Below are 19,414 nucleotides of genomic sequence, written 5' to 3' on the forward strand. Positions count from 1 at the left end.
TAAAGTTGTCCTCCTTTGGTTGTTCCTAACTCCATAACCCATTTATCCATTTGTTCGTAGCACTTGCAAGGCATACTAACAAAAAAAAATTGTTGATTTTGGTATTTGGTGTTGGTTTGGATCATGACTTCTCTCCCTTCCAACACTAAAAAGGAAGATATTAGTGGCTCAAGGGAAATCATTTTTTATGATGCTTTGGCTCCATGGATGCAAAAGCTGCGAGTAAGCCTAGTACCTGTGAAACAAGAATGAAATCCATATCTTTAGAGCCAGGCTTGCGGGATACGGAATACTATCTTAGTGCTTTTTATCTAAATTCAATATAACACTTCTTCGTGCAGCAACCAAACAAGCACTCTGCTAGGCCTGGTCATCTAGATTCAATAAACCAAATAAGGACAGATTACAACTCTCTGTCCACCTAGGGACTGGCCAAAACAGAAGAATGTACACAAGATGCATTTCTATTTCGTACCAATTACAATCAATCAAGCTTTCTTCAATCTCAAGGAAGAAGGTACAATTACATTGGTCACTTTGACCAAAAAGTTGAAGAAGATTACAATAAGTCAAAAACTCAAAAAGATGTGGCTTCATCGTAAACATCAATCCAATTCTTGAAACTAAAAAACCAATATTTCAGAGGTCAAACACAAACACAAAAGCCAATTCTTGTTTGGAGCAATACCCAATAGTTGGAAGCCTAAAGCTTCCAAAATGAAGGAAAATAAAGAAAAAACAAATAGCCAAAACCATTACACACAATAGTAAAAGAGCGAAGGCAGGTAATAAAACCTCAAGCCCCGAGGAATATTGTCGATAGTAGAATGGGATGAGCATTAGTTTTTTTGAAATTGAAGTAGGCCTAATACTTCCGTGAGGACTTCGACGATATCTGAAAATCTGCATAAAAGTTGCTAGCAGATTAGGATGGGTCCTGAAATAAAATGTGGTGTGGATGTACTGTAAGTTGAATTAACAAACTCTGGTACCAAAAATAGTTCAATGTAATTTTTTTTCTTAGGAGTCCAATGTACCACAACAGCCAAAAATTCGAGTTAAAGAAAATGAAAGGACAATTGTGGGTTGACATCGGGCATTTAGGGTGATAACTGCGATTTTATGAATTGTTGTAGCATGAGGATATAAGGAAGATGATTTGCTTGACGCAATGTTTTCCTAAACGCTAAACGGTAAACAGTCAGTCAGCTATCATTTAGCCATTATTCGAGCAAAATGGACCATTAAACGGGCTAAACGGCCAATTAAACGGCCAATTAAACGGAAACGGCATACCACCATGTAGCGTTTACACGGTGTTTAAACGGGCTAAAAGACCGTTTAGTTGAACAGTGGCTTGACGAGTAGAGCATTGGAGACTGTTATGGACATTCGCCAAGAATGGATGGAAAAACAATAATAGAATTTATTTATGATTTTTTATTTTTTTTATTTCCACCCTTTCCCTATTATCAACAATTGAGCTAAAACCTTGTAAGATTTGGTTGTGTGCGACAGCAAAGGCCACGACAAGACTTCTATTTTTCTCTATTTATCCTATATTTCTTCTATTATCTCCTAGACAGTAATATGAGATACTCTGTCCGTTCCAAATTATAAGTCGTTTTGACTTTTTTGATACATTCATTTTGCTATGTATCTAGATCTAATAATATGTCATAGATACATAGCAAAATAGATGAGTCAAAAAAGTCAAAGCGACTTATAATTTGAAATGGAGCTAGTACTAATTAACATCACGACTCACTTCGGAGTACCGTAGCAAATCCTAAAATAAATAGTTGTCAAAAGCTATAAATAAGAAATACAAAACATGAGGGGGTTGGCTGACACAGGATAAATGACCACAGAGGGGACCAACTTCTCACCTCAATTTAGTCTTCACCTCCTGCAAACATATCAAGAACTCCACATAAGTTCCACCACGGTGCTCCGGACCTCCGAACGAGCGGCAATCTGCGTGGTGCCCCCTTCCAAATTCAGTTGAGACATGAGCCCGGGGCAAATTCAGCTACACCTAATTAGCACAACATGACTAAAGTATATGTCCATTTGTACTAACCATGAGGCATAATTATCTATGTCCTCATCCTCATCTTGTACCGTTTCATCGTGAACGTTTTCTTCATTTGCAAAGTCATCAAGTTCTTCTTTTATTCGCCAATGGTTGTCGGCAAAATCACAAACAGCAGATGCAGAAGTTGATGACTCCACTCTCTTGTTCTGAATAAGGTCTTCTTGAAGTTCAATATCTTTGTCATTGTTTGTTTGATGTAACGGAGTTTTTGAAGTTGTTGCATTTTCAGATATATTTTCACTTACAGAATCCAGTGGCAACCCAGCTATTTCACATACAGAATCATGAGATTCATCTGAAATACCAACAATCTGCTTTCTGTATTCTTCATTGGAGGCTGCTTCAAGCTGCTGCTTGTTGTTATGCTCAATAACTAAAGTTTGTGTTTCTTGCCATTCATCAGTGACGTCTTCAGGTAGCTTTTCAGGAACAGTGTCAACTGATAATTCTGCTAGGCTCTGTTCTAGTTTGATCTCCTTCATATATTCATCTCCAAGGCCATGGGGGGTTGAATCAACTGAAGACGTTACCTCTGGAATCACAAAATCAGTCCCAGCACTATTAACTGGTATTTCTGCAGTATCATGCTTGCGAATAAATTTCCAAATCTCTGTTGAACTCAAACCTGATATTTCCTTCGTATTTGCATCAAATACTTCACCAATTGACAACACATCAAGTAATTTGGTTGTACTATTAAGTGAGATGATGAACTCTTTGGTGTTAACCTCTTGTAGAAAACAATCAATTGGAATGTCCATTAGCAGCTGATGCTTCTCTGTAGAACCATCCAACTCAGCAAATGCTTTACATGGCTCAAACATCATCACTTCTTTGACAATTTTCTCATCATTGGCTCGCTCGTCATCGTTGATACAGATTCCTGTTGAAGCCATCCTTGATATATACCAAGATTCCTCAGAGAATCCATCTTCAACCTCTTTTATCTCCTTCACTTCAACACAAACTTTTGAGAGACCAGAATGACCAGCATGCTCTGTCACAAGCTTCACAGGTCTCTCCTCCCGTTCGTCTTCTCCGCCAAATTCATTGGCATCGCCGGCGCGATCCACGCTCCGGCTCCACAGCGAAGACGTAAGATAGACAAGGGTGAGCCAGCCGAAACACACGAGAAAGGCAAGCACCGCCAAGAAAAGCACCGGAAGGATCAGCAGATAAGGCAACAGCAGGAAGCGAGGCGGCAACCGGGGAGGCGAGAATGCCCAGACCTGGCGAGGGATGTGGTAGTGGACGTGGAAATGGCGGCAGCCTGCCCCTCCGTTCCCCGGCCTGCGCGCTGCTCGGCACAACCATCTCCTCCTACCACCACCGCCCAAACTCAAAGCCATGGCCATCGGCTTCAAAAGAAGCAACTCCTGCAAACGCGGAAGAAGATTGTATGGTTGGTCTGTCTGCTAATTGCTTGCTTTTGTGCAACGCCAAAGCGGAGAATCGAACTCGCGAAAGGCAGAGACGGCGTCCTTCCGTGTTTGATTATGCGATGGTTTGAAATTTTGGGTGCAAGTGCAGGTGGAGGTGGGGCCATGGTTGCATCATGGAATAGTCTCCACCTAATTTTTTCGTTATATCGCCTCATGTGAGCTAGCGCTCATTGAGCAATACGAAGTTGCTAGCTAACATTAAAACCTTTCATACTTTAGATACTCCCTCCATCCCAACATAAATAATATTCTAAGTTTAAAAATTTGTTTAAAAATAATATTCTACACAAACATGAAATATTGCCTCCTAATGCAGAAGCTAATTATAGACACATGCAAGTATGCAACACAATAATAACTGTCAAATTCAAGAGATATCCTTTGGAAAAGGAAAAGAGATGAAACTTTATGTCTTATGCAAACAATAACAGTCAAATTCAAGAAATATCCTCCGAAAAAGAAAAAAAATAAGGGTACATGCTTCTGCCAACGTTCTTGTCTATCTAAAAATTTTTAGAAACTTATTTATTATGTGATGGAGAGAGTACTTTTGATTGAATTCTAATATTAAGGCTCAATGATAGTTACGGAATCATTTTATTTCTGTTTCAGAGGTCCTGCTTCGTCAGAAAATAACTGTCCTGCAGCTCTACCTCAAGCCAATCTGACCGAGCATCCTTTGCCATGCGACGACTGTTAGCTAAATTTTAAAATCCACCATCTGACCAAGCATCCATTGCCAGCTCTAAGAAATAACCTTTCAATGGACGAATAATAACTTGCAAGATCAAAGTAAGGCACTAAAAAGAAACAATAGCTGTCACTGACAAAAACCGGGACCGGAAACTAAATATTGCTGGAAAATATTACACATAAATTGAATCTAACGGTAAGAAAGAAGGAATACAAATCTGAGCATAAGATAAACAAGAAAAAAGTAAACTCAAATGTCATTTACAGATTTACATATTGCAACATCTAACAAGTAACAGCAAAACTTGATGTCAGGAAAAATGCCTCGCCTTAGCCCTTATCAGACCTGAGTTCTTAGTTCTTACAGCCATTAAACTGCAACCAAACAATCTAGTACACCTATACATTGTAGCCAGATTTTAAATTTTTAACAGCTACAATCCATAAGGCCACAAAGGGTTATTATTTGTCCAACATCATGAAATTTTATAACAGTACCAAGCAACGAACGTCCGATAAACATAAATGTGTACTGCAGTATCCTCATAGTTGCATGTTTTATAAGGCTCTTACTTTGGTGCATGATGCGCAACATTCTCGGTAAGTAGCATCTCATATTGTGCAAAGTCCATTTGCCATGGAAGTACAGATCTTGCATTCATACATCTCTCTGCAAAGCACACAATAAGCACCTGTACTGAATCTCAATTTGGCAAGAAATAATTCTGTTTCCTCCAGAATTTGCACGATTTCCCTCCGAGCTACCTATACATGCAATACAGGTTGCAATTTGGATGTGTAACTCCAAAATGGAAACCAAATCAATGTGAACAGTGATATCCTAGGAGTGTTCAAGCTTTTCATATGAGTCCATGTAGGTAGGTTTGATGCTGGCAATCACCAGTTGTCATGCAGGCTGTATAATACTACCAACAAGATGATGATGTTCAACAATCAACACACCACCATATCAACCATGCAGTCTTGCTGCATGTTCAGCAACTCGCAAAAGCTCATGACAAAGACTGCCTGGTAAATAATAGAACATAGAACTCCTCAAGATTCTATAACTGCATGCTGCACGCTCTCGCAGTTGATACTTGATTCTCCCACGAGCTTGTCCATTCAATTTTTCATTTCAAATATGCTACTGACAACTATTCCTGTGACATCCATTCTTCCAATGACACTTTAATCTTCAACTCATGCATACCATGCAATGCAAGTTTCCATTATTCATATCATTCAACCAGGACTGACTGTAGTAATCTGGCAGAGTACGTTATCACTGCTTTGGATGAATCTCAGAATAATAATATCATGAAGTTTGTGCACACATGTACATCAAGGTATGGTTCAGTGAACATTTCCATCTTTAGGACATTTCTATCGTGCTGTAGGTTTCAGTGATTTTCTCCTTTTGTCTTGGATCTGACGAACACATTCAGCAACCAAAACACTAAACTTCGGGGTGACCTTGCCTGTAAGGGGTGGGTTAAAGCCAACCTTCCTATAAGCTTGTGCAATGCTTTTCTGACATCTTTGCAAGTGAATATTACAGAGGGAGGGAGCTGCAGACTTTATGATCGGCCTACCACAGGTGACAAGCCCACCCTGTAGCCCACTGGAAAAACAGGGCAAGAGTTAGAACATTCATGTTAAAATCAATTAAGGGGAAGAAAACTGTATGAAAAAGTAATTCATATCAAAGAATTACTATGCTATTGGTGGTTAAGTAAAAAAAATCCAACTATGAATCAAGCAGAAAGGCATAACAAGACCCCAGGCAAGCTGGGTCCACCTGGATGCCTAGGCGACGCCTTTGAAACAGAGCTTTCAAATTCTAATTAGGTTAAGTGATACAAATCAAAATCTGCAAAAAGCAAAATCTTAATGAAGTAGACAACCACAGAAATTAAAGCACGTCCAATTTGAGGTGCTTACTCAAAATCACAACCTGTTTAGATGGAACTCGATGATGATGATAGGAAATCATATTTCATTAGCAAAACATATATCAGCTCACTTAGAGAAAAATAACCATATACATTATTTGCTTATGTCATTTCATTATTTGCTGAAACTGATCGATCCAACTCTGCTAAATCATAAAATAGCTTGCTATCAAAAGCAAGGTTCCTATAGTTCACTGGTACAATTCTATGAAATGAGACATCAGCTATCCATAAGCAGAAAGCTAGAACTGAAAAGACAAGCACACAAATTTATGCTCAAAACTTGAACAAATTTAGGCAACACCTAGATTGAAAACACTTGTCTACGCAGCAATGAAGAGATAATGGGAGCGACAGAGTATCCATATAGAGCAACCGATCTGGAGCCTACATATCCTATTTAGCACTATTGAATGAAATTCAAAAACCACTTTCCCTCAAAATAAAATCACAAAATGACACATAAATCACCACAAATACAGTATCATCTTTAATGACCCCATCTGTTTCAATCAGTCATTGACATATACAAAAACGCACTAATGGGGGTCATCTCAAAGATTTCTCCAGAGAAGCATGGCAATCCAACCCACAACTGAGATATAGAGGTTGCATCCCCTTTCAGAAACACTAAACCTGAATGACTAGCTGGCCAGATCCAGACTAGTAAGGCGACGGAATCAGTAAACCCTAATCAGACCAAGATCCACGGCTTCCTTCTTCCAAATCACGTATAGTGTAGGGAGAAGAGACAAACCTCTTGGTGATGTACGCGCAGGGCTTGTACAGCAGCTGTTTGGGATCCGAGAGGATGTGGGAGTGGCAGAAGCGGGTCGTGGCCATGGCCCGCACCTTGCACCCTGTGAACCCGCACTTCTTTCTCCTCGGCACCGGCGCCGGCCTCGGCGGCTCCCCGGCCGCCGGGATGGGGCCCCCTGGAGGGGCTGGCGGCTGCTCTGCCTCCAGTGGGCTCCGGGCGAGGTCCCAGACGTACTGCCGGTGCCGCGCGCGCACCTCCTCAGCCATGGCCCAGTAGAGCCGGCGGTACACACCGGCTAGCCGGGCCGCGCGGCGTCGGCGCCGCCGGAGGACCTCCTCCCGCGTGAGCGCCTCCGCCGTGGTCTCCATCTCCGGCGACGGCGGGGCGCCGGGAGCAATGCTAGGGTTTTGGGCCTGCGCCTCCAGCGCCACCGCCGCGGGCGCCGGAGTCAGCGCCGGCGCCGCCAGTGCATCGGGGTTCCGGGATGAGGCCATGGCGCGCGGAGATTCGTACAGGCGGGTGCGCAATTTGGGGTGGTTTCTTCGGATGTTGGAGTCTTGGAGAGGTCGGAGGGGATGAATTCTTTGTGGCTTGGTGGAGGGGTCAATGCCTCGACGGCCGACGCTATGAGATCCACGTGAGGTGGGGTGTCCAGGTACACGTTGGACACCACCTCTAGCCCCCAAAAGTCAACGACCTCTGGTCTCATGTATCACGTAATTTTGAGACGATTTAGTAGACAAGATATATAATAATTTTTAAATGGTCTTATTGAAACTCAAAATTCCTTAATTTATATATAGAATAAAAATAAACTTGTGAGTTACGTGGTAACAATAACTCATACAATGATATAATAGTTACTCCCTTTGTCTAGAAAAGAATGCAATCTAGCACAGTGCCATGGATTAATATTCAAAGTTCGATCAATTATATATAAAAAATATCAATATTTATGATATTAAATAAATATCATTAGATTAATTATAAAATATATTTTTATAAATTATTTTGGAGCCGTAAATATGAATAATATTACTAGAAATTTGGTCAAACGTAAACAACTTTTGCTGACACGCAACCCGTAGTTGAGTTCTTTTATGGACGGAGGGAGTATCTCGTGGTCCTAAATCTTAGCTCATGACCTCTTTCTCTTCACCTTTATCTTTCCTCCACATAAGCAAAAATACTCCGTAGCATTGCATGAGGCGGAGTATGAGACCGCTGACATATAGCAATGTACTTATCTTTAGAGCATTTTTAGGAGTTTGATAAAACAACTCTGTCGATGTTTCACCATCGATAGCCTGCCACGGGGGTACCCGGGGCAGTATGTTCGGGTTTCAGCGTATGCAGAACTCGACGGTAAACGCAAGAGACAGTCGATTTATCCTGGTTCAGGCCCTCGATCGCAGATCGAGTAATAGCCCTACGTCCAGTCGTTGTTAGCCTTTGCGTTGGATTGATTGTGAAGTGTTGTGTCGTACAATTGTTCTGTTGAACTCTCTATTTAAGGAGCCCTGCCCTCCTTTATATAGTCAGGAGGTCAGAGTCATAGTCGGTTTACAATGAGAATTCCTAGTAGGATTACGAAGTAACACTGCTACTAAGATTACAGGGGAAGAATCCTAGTTAGACTAGGTCTTCTTCCTTCCTTGCGGGGTATCCCGTGGGTCCCGCACTGACAAGCCCCCAGGCACTTCATAGTTGAGTTCTGGAAGCCTCATCTTGTTCCTTCAAGTCTTTGTTGAGCAGGAAAAAGCGTCGTCCAAGTGCTTTCTTGATTGAAACCGTGTAGCGCTTCGTGAGATCTTTGCGTGTTGTGTACCCTTTTGAAAAAAAAGTACTCCCATATGGATGTAGCCCCCGAGCCTCTTGCTGTTTGGCACAAGGAACTTGAGGGTCTTTTCTTGTAACCTTCCTGATTCTTTGTCGAAAGGCTCCCCGACTTCTTTGTTGAAAAGGGGCTCTGATTTAGCTGTGTTCGGGTTCTTTTTGTCTTGTGGCCCTGACGCCGTCTGTCTTGAAGAAGCATTCTGGGTGGTGTGCGCTTTTTTGGAGAAAAAAGTGCACTCACTGAGTGTAGCCCCCGAGCCTCTTGCTATTTGGAACAAAAAGTTGGATGGTCTTGAATCTGAGTTGTTTGATAGAACTGTATACCTCTCCTTTTGCAGCCCCCGAGCATATATCCGGGTTGTTTTGTTTAGAAAGAACTCGGAAGCAGGGTTTTGGCATATTCTCTGGTGGTCTGCTGTTGTCAGATGTAGGTGGTTGAGTGTGAATGCCTTTTGTTCACGGGTTGTACTGTGTCGGTATATTCTTCCGAATATGTCCGTCTTCGAGTACTGTTCCCTCTCACCTGAGTCTTCCATTATTGAGTCCTATCTTTTCACTGTGTCCTTTGTTTAGGTTTATTTTATTGGTACTCCTAGTCCATGTGCACCGCTCCTTTGATCTATAAATACCCTCCCGGAGTGCTCGCTTTCATCCATTGAACATTCTGTTGAAACCTTTGTGATCACTAACATGGTAGTTTGTGAAGTAGAGCAGCCCCCGGGCGTGTTTCGTAGTTCATGTGTGTCTTGTCGTAGCTGGAGGAAGTCTTATGATAGGGATTAGAGGTAGGCTAATCCCGCGGCAGCAATGTACCACGATGTACGTGGCGGTAGTTGGAGGAAGTTTTGTGATGTGGACTTCGTTCCTTCATCTGGCAGTTCTGGGTTGATCCTCGTCGCCTGTCTTGAGACTGTCCGGTGCAGATCAACACCATATCCAGCATCACATCGGTCTTGGGTAGATAGATGTCTGCCGGCCTTCTCTGCTCCATGTTGTCCTGCCGTGTTGCTAATTTCTGCCTTGGATGCACTGCGTCCGTCCTTTGAAGAAAACAGTGTAGCCAATGGCGGTTTGTCCTTCCGAGTAGCAATTTGGGACATGTAGTCATTCCAAAGCCCAGCCGTGTCCATGTTCTTCTTTGCTACTTTGCTTTTCGTGGTACCGAGTACGTTGGGTCTTGTAAGATTTGTAATCTTCTATTTTTGAAGTCGCTTGTAATGGAAAGAATCTTGTCTTTTGAGTTGTTATTTACTTTTCTGCTGTAGTTCCAGTTGTTCATGATATTCCCGAGTTCTTTCCGTAAGAACCGAGTTCTTATATTCCTTGTGAAGTTGCCCTTCTTTTCTTCTTTGTTGACGGGTTGTTCTTGCAGTTATCTGATAACTCCGCAGTAGTGCTGGATGGATAAGTTTGAAATCTGCCCATTGAATTATACCATTGTGTGGATTTGTGTCCTCCGTCATTTTAGCTGTGTCGGTAAATGGACCGTTGCATTCTCACATGGTGTTTTAACGGGCCTGGTGGGCCATTTTTAACGCTGTGAAATCTATTTAAAGACCCTTCATCTTCTTTTTCTTTACTGCCTTTCTCTTGCCTTCAAACCCTAGCTCTCAGTCATCCGCCATCGCCATTGCCGCCGCCGTCTTTAGCGCCGCTGTCTAGGCTTTCTTTTCCCCTAATTGCTTTTTGCCTCCGTTAGTTCATGGGTAAGAAGAAAACCGCAAGTAAGTCCCAGTCTTCTTTCGTGGACGATGAGTCATCACTCTCCATGATCGAGAATCAGGAGTTTGTTGCCATGAGGGCCACCCAGAAGTCTTGGCCGACTCCGACAACCACCGAAGAGTAGCTTCGCGAGCTTGTCAACGACGGCTTGATCCAGAGCAAGGCTTTTGCTAAATGGAGAGTTCCAGGTGAGCATCGGGTCCCTGCTCCGGGTCCTGGTGAGATCGTTCTTTTTGTCTCTTTCATTCGCGCTGGACTTTGCCTTTCCGCCTCTGCTTTTCTTCATCAATTTCTCAGCTATTTTAGGATTTGCTTGAACCATCTTGCTCCTAATGCAGTTCTCCACCTTTCTGTCTTTGTTCATCTTTGCGAAGCTTTCCTTGGAATTCCTCCTTCTCTTTCTCTGTTTCGTTACTTCTTTCGCCTGAAACCCCAACCCCGCCGTGAAGAAACCAGTGTTCTTGGTGGTTGTGGGATCCAATTTCGCCAGGGTCTTAAGAGCACGTTCTTTGACTATGACCTGGTTGATTCTGTAAGAGATTGGCGTGCCGACTGGTTTTATGCCGCCAATCTGATCCCTTCCCTTGCTGTCCACTCTGGATCTGGTCCCGTAGTTAATGACCGATGGGATAAGAACCCTGTGTCACCCGCTGAGGTCTAGGCAATCTAGCCATTCCTTGATAGGATTAGTATGCTAAAATAGCAGGGTTTAACCAGTTTCAGTATTGTCTAGAGTTTTCTTCGTCGTCGAGTTCAGCCTTTGAAGGAGCGAGAGCACCTCGGCTTCGAGTACTCTGGGGCTGAGGATCCTTCACGCATGGTTCCAGCTCTTGAGCTGACCGATGAGGAGGTACTCGAGCGTCTCCAGAAGATGCTGAAAGGAGCAAGCGTTGTCCCGCTTACTGTCTCCGAGTTCTCTGTCAACAACCCGCCTCTAGCTGTAAGTTGTTTTTCTCTTTGTTTGGGTGCTTTATGTATTCTTGCTGTATCCATTTTTGTTTAACTTTTCCCTATCTTGTTGTTTTATTCTTTTTCGTAGGAGCTTGGGCGCAACTTTGTTGACCCGATCCCTCTAGATGTTCTCCCTACTATGGCGAAGACTGGGGAGAAACTTGCTGGAGCTTCCGCAACCAGTAAGTTCCCAATCTCCACAGCGCTTCCTGGAGTTTCTTCTGGATTTGTTGATGTATATGAAGAATATGTTCCTCGTCTAGTCCCCTGCGGTCCTCGTAGTGTCTCGAAGAGGGGGCGAACGGATGGGTCTTCATCTGGCCTGCCTGCTTCCAAGAAGTCTCGCAAGCCAAGTACTCTTCCAGGTACTCCAGTTGTAGCTAGCATGCTCTTAGGTGAGCATATTTTATACTCTATGTCCCTTTGTTTTCTTGTTTTTATCTTGAACCGAGTACTTTTATTCTTTTTTCAGCGGGTGCTCTGGTGGCCTTGGTTGAGACCAAGGGGGAAGAGGATGATGAAGTACCCCTCATCATGCGGCGGTGAGTTGTTTTCATATTCCCCTTCCATTGAATTTCTCCTCTTTGTCTTGACTTTTAATCTTGATCTTTCTGAAGTAACCGGACGTCGGGCATGGGTTCTTCTGAGGCTCCCACGCTGGCTTCTTCTGAAGCCCCGGTGTTGAGTTTTTTGGTAGCTTTGGTACCGAGCTCTTCCGCACCTCCGGTGCCGAGTTCTTCCGCGGCTCCAGCCTTGGCTTCTTCCGGGGCTCCGGTATCGGCTATATCGCTCCTGTCGCAAAGTGGCGGGGACGTTTTTGTCGCCATGGTCCCCCCTGCGAGGTCTTCTTTTGGCTTTGCGAGGAAGAAGGTGGCTGGGTGAGTAGATTCTTGCTTCATCTTTTTGCTTCTGTTCTCCTTTTTTCTGGTTCTCATCGGCGATTTCTTTTATCAATTTTCAGTCCTTCGTCTTCTCTCGCTTCTTCATCGACTTCTTCTCAGCCCTTCGTCGTGCCACTGAGTACCGAGCCTCAAGACTCATAGTGTACTGTTGGTGAAGTGGCTGCGGGGCTACGAAGCTTTCTGGCGATGGTGCTGCTGCAGACTTGGCCGCCCCGGAGGTGACCGTGGCCATTGCATCGGGTCCTTCTGAGGGATTGGCCTCGGCTTCCCGGGAGGTCGCTCTGGTCGTTCCTTCTTCACCTCGGCCGGCCTCTCCTTCTCCTTCTCTTGCCTCCAGCGGTCCGCCTTTTGCTGATGATGTGGTGCAGCAGTTCGATGCCACTCATCGGCTATCGGAATTAACTGCTGCCTAGGGAAACTTGCCGTCCCTTGCGACTTCTTTTGGAGAAAAGCTCCAGGTAAGCTTTTTCATCGTTCCTTCTTTGGATGTTCGCTTTTCTTTGGTCCTTATTCTTTGTTTTTCTTTGTATCTTTTTGCTCAGTCCTTCTCTCATGATCATACCGGCTTCTTTTTCTCATCTAAAAATGAGAAAAAGTTGTCTTCAGAAGTGAACACCCTGAAAGCTAATCTTGATCTCCTCCAGGCTGAGATGGAGGCTGAGCATCAAACGCATCAGGATGAAGAAAAATCTCTTCGTGCCCGGGCTGTTGAAATCGAGAAGCAGAGGGATGCTGCTCTTCAGGAGGCTCGAAAGAACTCGGAGGCCGTGAAGGACTTGGAGGCCATGAAGAAGGAGTGCAACGGTATTGAGGGTTATTTTTGTTTCTTTTTGTGCTCAAACTTTCCTTTCTGCTGACTTGTTGTCTATTGCTTCGTCCAGCTCTTTGGGTTGAAAAGCAGAAGCTCTCGGAGGGCGTTGAAGAAATGAAGACTCTTGTTCGTACAAGTCACAACAAGGCTGAGGAGGTAATTACTCATGCTGAAGAGGAGCTTGCACTTGCTAAGTTGATTAGGCGTGGAGCTGATAGAGATCTTGTGCAGGCCTAGAAAACCATTGAAGACTTGTCTGGCAGGTTGGCGACGGCTACTGAAAACTGAAAGGCTTTGTGGAAATCCTTTCGTTCAGTAGCCGACGTTCTTCGAACTCCAGCGGATGACGGGCAATCTTGGGCTCAGTTGATTCCTCGAATTCTAACTCGTTTCCAAGAGTTTGTGAAGAGGTGCGCTCAACTGTGTACCAAGAATGTTCTGGCCCAAGTTCGGGTTCTTGCTCCAGCGGCTCCTTTGTCCAAGATAGCAGAGGAAGCTGATAGTCAAGAATACATCGATGCTGTTGAGAGGATGGAGCCTAAAGTTGAAGACTTGGCTAGTAGGATAGTAGATAATCTTAATATCGTTCTCCCTTCTCCTGATGATGAGGCTTGATGTATTTGACTTTTATGCCCGTGCCTTATAATATGACATTATACTTCTTTTTTGAATGAAGGTCTTTTTTGTTGATGTCTTCTTTGCCTGAATGCCCTGCCTATTCCTCGGATGATTTGTTGAGTACTTCTCTGTTTAAGTAAACAACTTGTTATATATAGATCTTTGTGTTGACGACCTTTCTTGATCTGTCGAGTGCTTGTCTGGCCTTCTCTTGTGCCCTGTAAATAACTCGTTATATGTAGATCTTTGTGTTGACGACCTTTCTTGATCCGTCGAGTTGTAAACATCTCGTCATATGTAGATCTTTGCGTTCTTGGGTATCTCCAGTGTAGCCCCCGAGCCTCTTGCTATTTGGTGCAAGTAGCTGGAGGGTCTTGCTTTTGATATTGCTCTGGTCTATGCCCAGGCTTAGTTTCAGTCGTTTTGATTTTATTTCGGGTTCTAGCTTGTTAGCTACCCTCATCAGTGGGCTCAAGCGTCTTTTCAGCTATTTTGCTCTAGGCCGGGATGCTCAGGCGTATTTTCAGCCATTTTGCAATTTATTTCGGGTGTTAGCTTGTTAACTACCCTCATCAGCGGACTCAAGTGTCTTTTTAACTATTTTGCTCTCAGCCGGGATGCTCAGGCGTCTTTTCAGCCATTTTGCATTTTATTTCGGGTGTTAGCTTGTTAGCTACCCTCATCGGCGAGCTCAAGTGTCTTTCCAACTATTTTGCTCTCGGCCAGGATGCTCAGGCGTCTTTTCAGCCATTTTGCATTTTATTTCGGGTGTTAGCTTGTTAGCTACCCTCATCGGCGGACTCAAGTGTCTTTCCAACTATTTTGCTCTCAGCCGGGATGCTCCGGCGTCTTTTCAGCCATTTTGCATTTTATTTCGGGTGTTAGCTTGTTAGCTACCCTCATCGGCGGGCTCAAGTGTCTTTCCAACTATTTTGCTCTCGGCCAGGATGCTCAGGCGTATTTTCAGCCATTTTGCATTTAGGAAACAACTCGGATAGAGCCATGAGACATATGTTTGTCGAGAGATAATCATCTTTATTGATCATGAATATTGATGTGTTACAATGATACATTGCGGTATCTTGTTGATCATGAACGTTGACCTCTTGTGTCTTGTATACATATTCTCCCTTGAGTTGTTTTTATGCGTAGAATCTTTGTAGCTGACTGATGTGCCATGTATTGTTGACTTCTTTTCCATCTTCAGTTATGAGCTTGTATGTGCCTGGTCCGATGACTTTTGCGATGATAAAAGGACCTTCCCATGGACTGAGTAGTTTGTGTCGTTCGTCGGTTTTTTGTATTCTTCTTAGTGCTAGGTCTCCGACTTGTAATGATCGAGACTGTGTATTCTTGTTGTAGTGGCGCCTTAGTCCTTGGAGGTATTTCGTTGATTGCAGGGTAGCGTTTACTCTGACTTCTTCTGTGCTATCGAGTTCTAATCTTCGGGTGTGTTCTGCTTCTCCTTCATCATATTGTTCTATCCTTGGTGACGTCCAGATCAGGTCTGCGGGTAGTACAGCTTCTGATCCGTACACCAGGAAGAAGGGTGAGTATCCGGTGGCTCTGCTTATTTGAGTCCATAGCCCCCATACAACTTTGGGTAATTCTTCGATCCATTTTGACCCATAGTCTACCAATTCTTCATATAATCTTGGTTTTAATCCGACTAGTATGAGTCCATTAGCCCTTTCTACCTGTCCGTTGGCTTCTGGATGTGCGACTGATATGTAATCTATACTAAAGCCACAATCCTGTGCCCAACTTTTGAATTCTGTAGCTGTGAAGGGAGAACCCAAATCTGTGATGATTCGATTGGGCATGCCGAAACAGTGCATAATATCTTGGATGAACTCGACCGCTTTGGCTGCGCTGTATTTTGCGAGTGGTTTGTATTCAATCCACTTGGTGAACTTGTCGATTGCTACAAAGATGTACTCAAAACCGCCCTTTGCTTTCTTGAGAGGTCCCACTTGATCCAGCCCCTAGCAGGAGAAAGGTCAAGCGGGTGGAATGTAGATGAGGTTGTGGGCTGGCACATGAGCTTGTCTTGCGAACATCTGACAACTTTTGCATCTTCTGACGAGTTTTTCTGCGTCTTTCAAAGTGGTTGGCCAGTAGAAACCAGTGCCGAATGCTTTGCCGACTAGTGTTCTTGAAGCGGCGTGATTTCCACAGCAGCCTGAGTGTATTTCGTCTAGGATTTGTTTGCCTTCTTCAAATGAGATGCATTTTAGGAGTACTCCTGATGATGCGGCTCTTCTGTATAGCTTGTCTCCCACTAGGACGTAATTCTTGCTTCTGCAGACGACTTGTGTGGCTTGCTGTTTTTCTGCCAACAACTTATTCTCTTTGATGTAATCAATAAAAACCTATGTCCATAAAGTGTTGATCACCAGAATCTAGTTGCCTTTGGCTGTGAGTTCTGTGGTTGTCTCACTAGGTTGTTTGATAGAAGGAGCTGATAACTCCTCTATGAATACGCCGGGTGGGACCTTTGCCCTGTCAGATCCAAGCTTGGCAAGAACATCTGCTGCAATGTTGGAATCCCGCACGACATGTAGAATTTCTAGTCCTTGGAAGTGTTTTTCGAGTTTTCAGATTTCAGCACAGTAAGCACCCATGTTTTCTTTGGTGCAATCCCAATCTTTGTTGACTTGGTTGATGACTACTGCTGAATCACCGTATATGAGTAGTCGCTTGATTCCAAGGGTAATAGCCACTCTTAGCCCGTGTATGAGAGCTTCATATTCTGCTTCATTGTTGGTGGCTTGCCATAATATCTGGATGACATACTTTAGTTGTCTTCCATCTAGAGAAATTAGGAGGACGCCTGCCCTAGCTCCACCTAGCTTAAGTGATCCATCAAAGTACATCTTCCAATGATCAAGGATGGCACTTGATACGGGTTGTTGAATTTCTGTCCATTTGGCAACAAAATCAGCAAGGGCTTAAGATTTAATTGCTTTCCGCGGGGTGAAATCGATGTTGAGAGCACCGAGTTCAACCGCCCACTTGGATATGCGTCCTATTGCGTCTTTGTTGTGTAAGATGTCTCCTAGTGGGAAATCTGTTACCACGGTAATCTTGTGGCTTTCAAAATAGTGACGAAGCTTGCGTGAAGTGATCAGTAGGGCGTAGAGTAGTTTTTACACATGCGGATACCGGATTTTTGATTCTGATAGAACTTCGCTGATGTAGTATACTGGGTATTGTACTTTATACATGCGCCCTTCTTCTTCCCTTTTCACTACTATTGCCGTGCTAACTACAGTAGTAGTTGATGCAATGTATAGCATCATGTCTTCGTCTTTCTTTGGAGGTGTGAGGACTGGTGAGGAGGTGAGGTATGCTTTAAGTCTCTTGAAAGCTTCATTGGCTTCTTCCATCCACTCGAACTTGTCTGTCTTCTTTAGTAGTTTAAAGAAAGGCAACCCTTTTTCGCCGAGTCTTGATATGAAATGGTTGAGTGCCGCCATGCAGCCTGTTAGTTTTTGTACGTCTTTGATGCTTCGAGGAGGGCCCATCTCTGTTATTGCTCGAATTTGCTTGGTGCTTGCTTCGATTTCGTGATGACTGAACAAGAATCCGAGTAGTTGTCCTGAGGGAACTCCGAATACACACTTGTTTGGGTGCAATTTCCACCTCCACCTCTTCAGGTTCTCGAAGGTTTGTTTTAAGTCTTCAATCAGTGTATCTGGGTTCTTTGTTTTTACAACCACGTCATCCACGTATGCTTCTACATTTTCGCCGATCTGATCACCGAGGCATGTTTGGATGGCTCTTTGGTAAGTGGCTCCAACATTCTTAAGTCCAAACGACATGGTCTTGTAGCAGTAGGCGCCGAACGGAGTGATGAAAGATGTCTTGCTTTGGTCCTATTCTTTTAATGCGATCTGGTGATACCCGGAATAGCAATCAAGAAAAGATAATAGGGCAGATCCTGCTGTTGAATCAACTATCTGATCAATGCGTGGTAGCCTGAACGGATCTTTTGGGCAGTGTTTGTTGAGATCTGTGTAGTCAACACACATGCGCCACTCGTCTGTGTTCTTTTTCTGTACCAGAACTGGATTTGCTAGCCAATCCGGATGTAGAATTTCCCTGATGAATCCAGCTGCCATTAGTTTTGTAATTTCCTTTTTAATCGCTGCCTTCTTGTCGGGAGAGAATCGTCATAGTCATTGCTTCATAGGCTTGGAGCCTTCATTGATATCAATTCCGTGCTCAGCCAACTCTCTTGGGACCCCTAGCATGTCGGCCGGCTTCCAAGCGAAGATATTCTTGTTGTCCCGAAGAAAGTTGGTGAGCGCGAGTTCCTATTTTGCCGATAGGTGGGCACTGAAGGTTGTTGTTTTTGTGGGATCACCGGTGCCTAGGTTGATTTGCTTCACGTTGGCTTCTTTTGGTGGTGCTAGGATGCTTGGTCCCTTAGCTGGTATCTCTAGTTCTTCTTGGCTTGTTTCTGTGGCGATAGTGGCTATTTCTTTTCTTCCATCGTTTGCCTGTGCCTTTGCTGCAATTTGGATCGCCTGTACGTCGCAGTCAAATGCGCGCTTTAAATCGCTCCGAAGAGAAAGAACTCCGTTAGGCCCTGGCATCTTAAGCAACAGGTACGGATAATGCGGTATTGCCATGAATTTTGCTAGTGCTGGGCGCCCAAGAATTGCATGATATGAGGAATCGAAATCTGCGACTTCGAATTTGATGAACTCTGTGCGGTAGTTCGAGGGAGTCCCAAAGGTAACCGGTAGAGTGATTTGTCCAAGTGGCATTGCTGCCTTGCCGGGTACTATGCTATAAAAAGGTGTGCTTGTTGGTATGATCATCCCGGCGAGTTGTAGTCCCATCTTCCTTAGAGTTTCTGAAAAGATGATGTTGAGTCCTGCTCCTCCGTCAATTAGTACTTTCGTGACAGTCATGCCAGCAATGGTTGGATCTAGAACCAATGGGTAATGGCCTGCATTTCCTACACTGGTCCACTAGTCTTCTCTTGAGAATTGGATTGGGTACTCTGACCAGTTGAGATATCTTGGTGTAGCGGGTTCTGCGGCCATAATTGTTCGTAGCGCTAGCTTTTCTTAATGTTTGCTTCTGGAGTCTGGAATCCCGGCAAAGATTACTGCTACTGTCCCTCTGGATTTTTGGAATCCCTTGTCATCATGGTTGTCTCCTTTTTTCTGATTGTCTTCTTTATTGTTTCCCTTGCTATCTTTTCTAGTGTACCTTTCGTTGAAGGTGTAGCAATTTTCGATGGTGTGCCTCCCGTTGGGGTGCAACGGGCAACGCATGTTCTCAATGTCGTCATATCTTCTGGGCTTGGTAAATTTCTTTGATTTGTCAGCCATTGCTACCGTGTTGTCTGGACCTCGCTTTCTCTCCTGATGTCTGTTGTTTCGATGATTTTGTCTGTCCGGGTTGTCTCTGTTGTTCCTTTCTGGGAATCTTTCTTTCGTTTTTTCTTCTGTAGTAATCATCTTTTCTACTGTTCTTCTGAATTCTTTGTTATTTCTTGGGTTTTCTTTGCAGAAGTCTTGGAATTGCCACCTAGCCATGATTCCGTGAGAGAAAGCTTCGATTACTTCTCGTTGTGTGATGTCATGTACTTGAGCTCGTAGTTCGCCAA

General features: G+C 43.9%; 2 protein-coding genes across 4 annotated transcripts; both read right to left on the reverse strand.

Annotated features, from left to right (window-relative positions):
* Positions 1-453: 453 nt before the first annotated feature.
* On the reverse strand, positions 454-3,872 carry LOC136514095 (uncharacterized). Of its 3 annotated transcripts, XM_066508077.1 has the most exons (4): positions 2,084-3,872; positions 1,890-1,991; positions 796-903; positions 599-623 (listed from the first exon to the last, which is right to left on the reverse strand). In XM_066508077.1, exons 1-3 carry the CDS (start codon positions 3,451-3,453, stop codon positions 840-842), a joined length of 1,536 nt encoding a protein of 511 aa, XP_066364174.1. In that variant the 5' UTR covers positions 3,454-3,872; the 3' UTR covers positions 599-623; positions 796-839. The 3 variants fall into 3 exon arrangements, 2 of the variants coding, with proteins under 2 accessions (XP_066364173.1, XP_066364174.1); XM_066508076.1 differs by having other exon boundaries at positions 454-903; XR_010773532.1 differs by lacking the exon at positions 599-623 and having other exon boundaries at positions 875-903; positions 1,890-1,977.
* Positions 3,873-4,350: 478 nt separating this feature from the next.
* On the reverse strand, positions 4,351-7,578 carry LOC136512325 (uncharacterized). The gene is made up of 2 exons (XM_066506291.1): positions 6,946-7,578; positions 4,351-5,857 (listed from the first exon to the last, which is right to left on the reverse strand). Exons 1-2 carry the CDS (start codon positions 7,440-7,442, stop codon positions 5,620-5,622), a joined length of 735 nt encoding a protein of 244 aa, XP_066362388.1. The 5' UTR covers positions 7,443-7,578; the 3' UTR covers positions 4,351-5,619.
* Between the last annotated feature and the right edge of the window lie 11,836 nt (positions 7,579-19,414).

The sequence above is a fragment of the Miscanthus floridulus genome, chromosome 16 (assembly GCF_019320115.1).
Source record: "Miscanthus floridulus cultivar M001 chromosome 16, ASM1932011v1, whole genome shotgun sequence".
NCBI lineage: Eukaryota > Viridiplantae > Streptophyta > Magnoliopsida > Poales > Poaceae > Miscanthus > Miscanthus floridulus.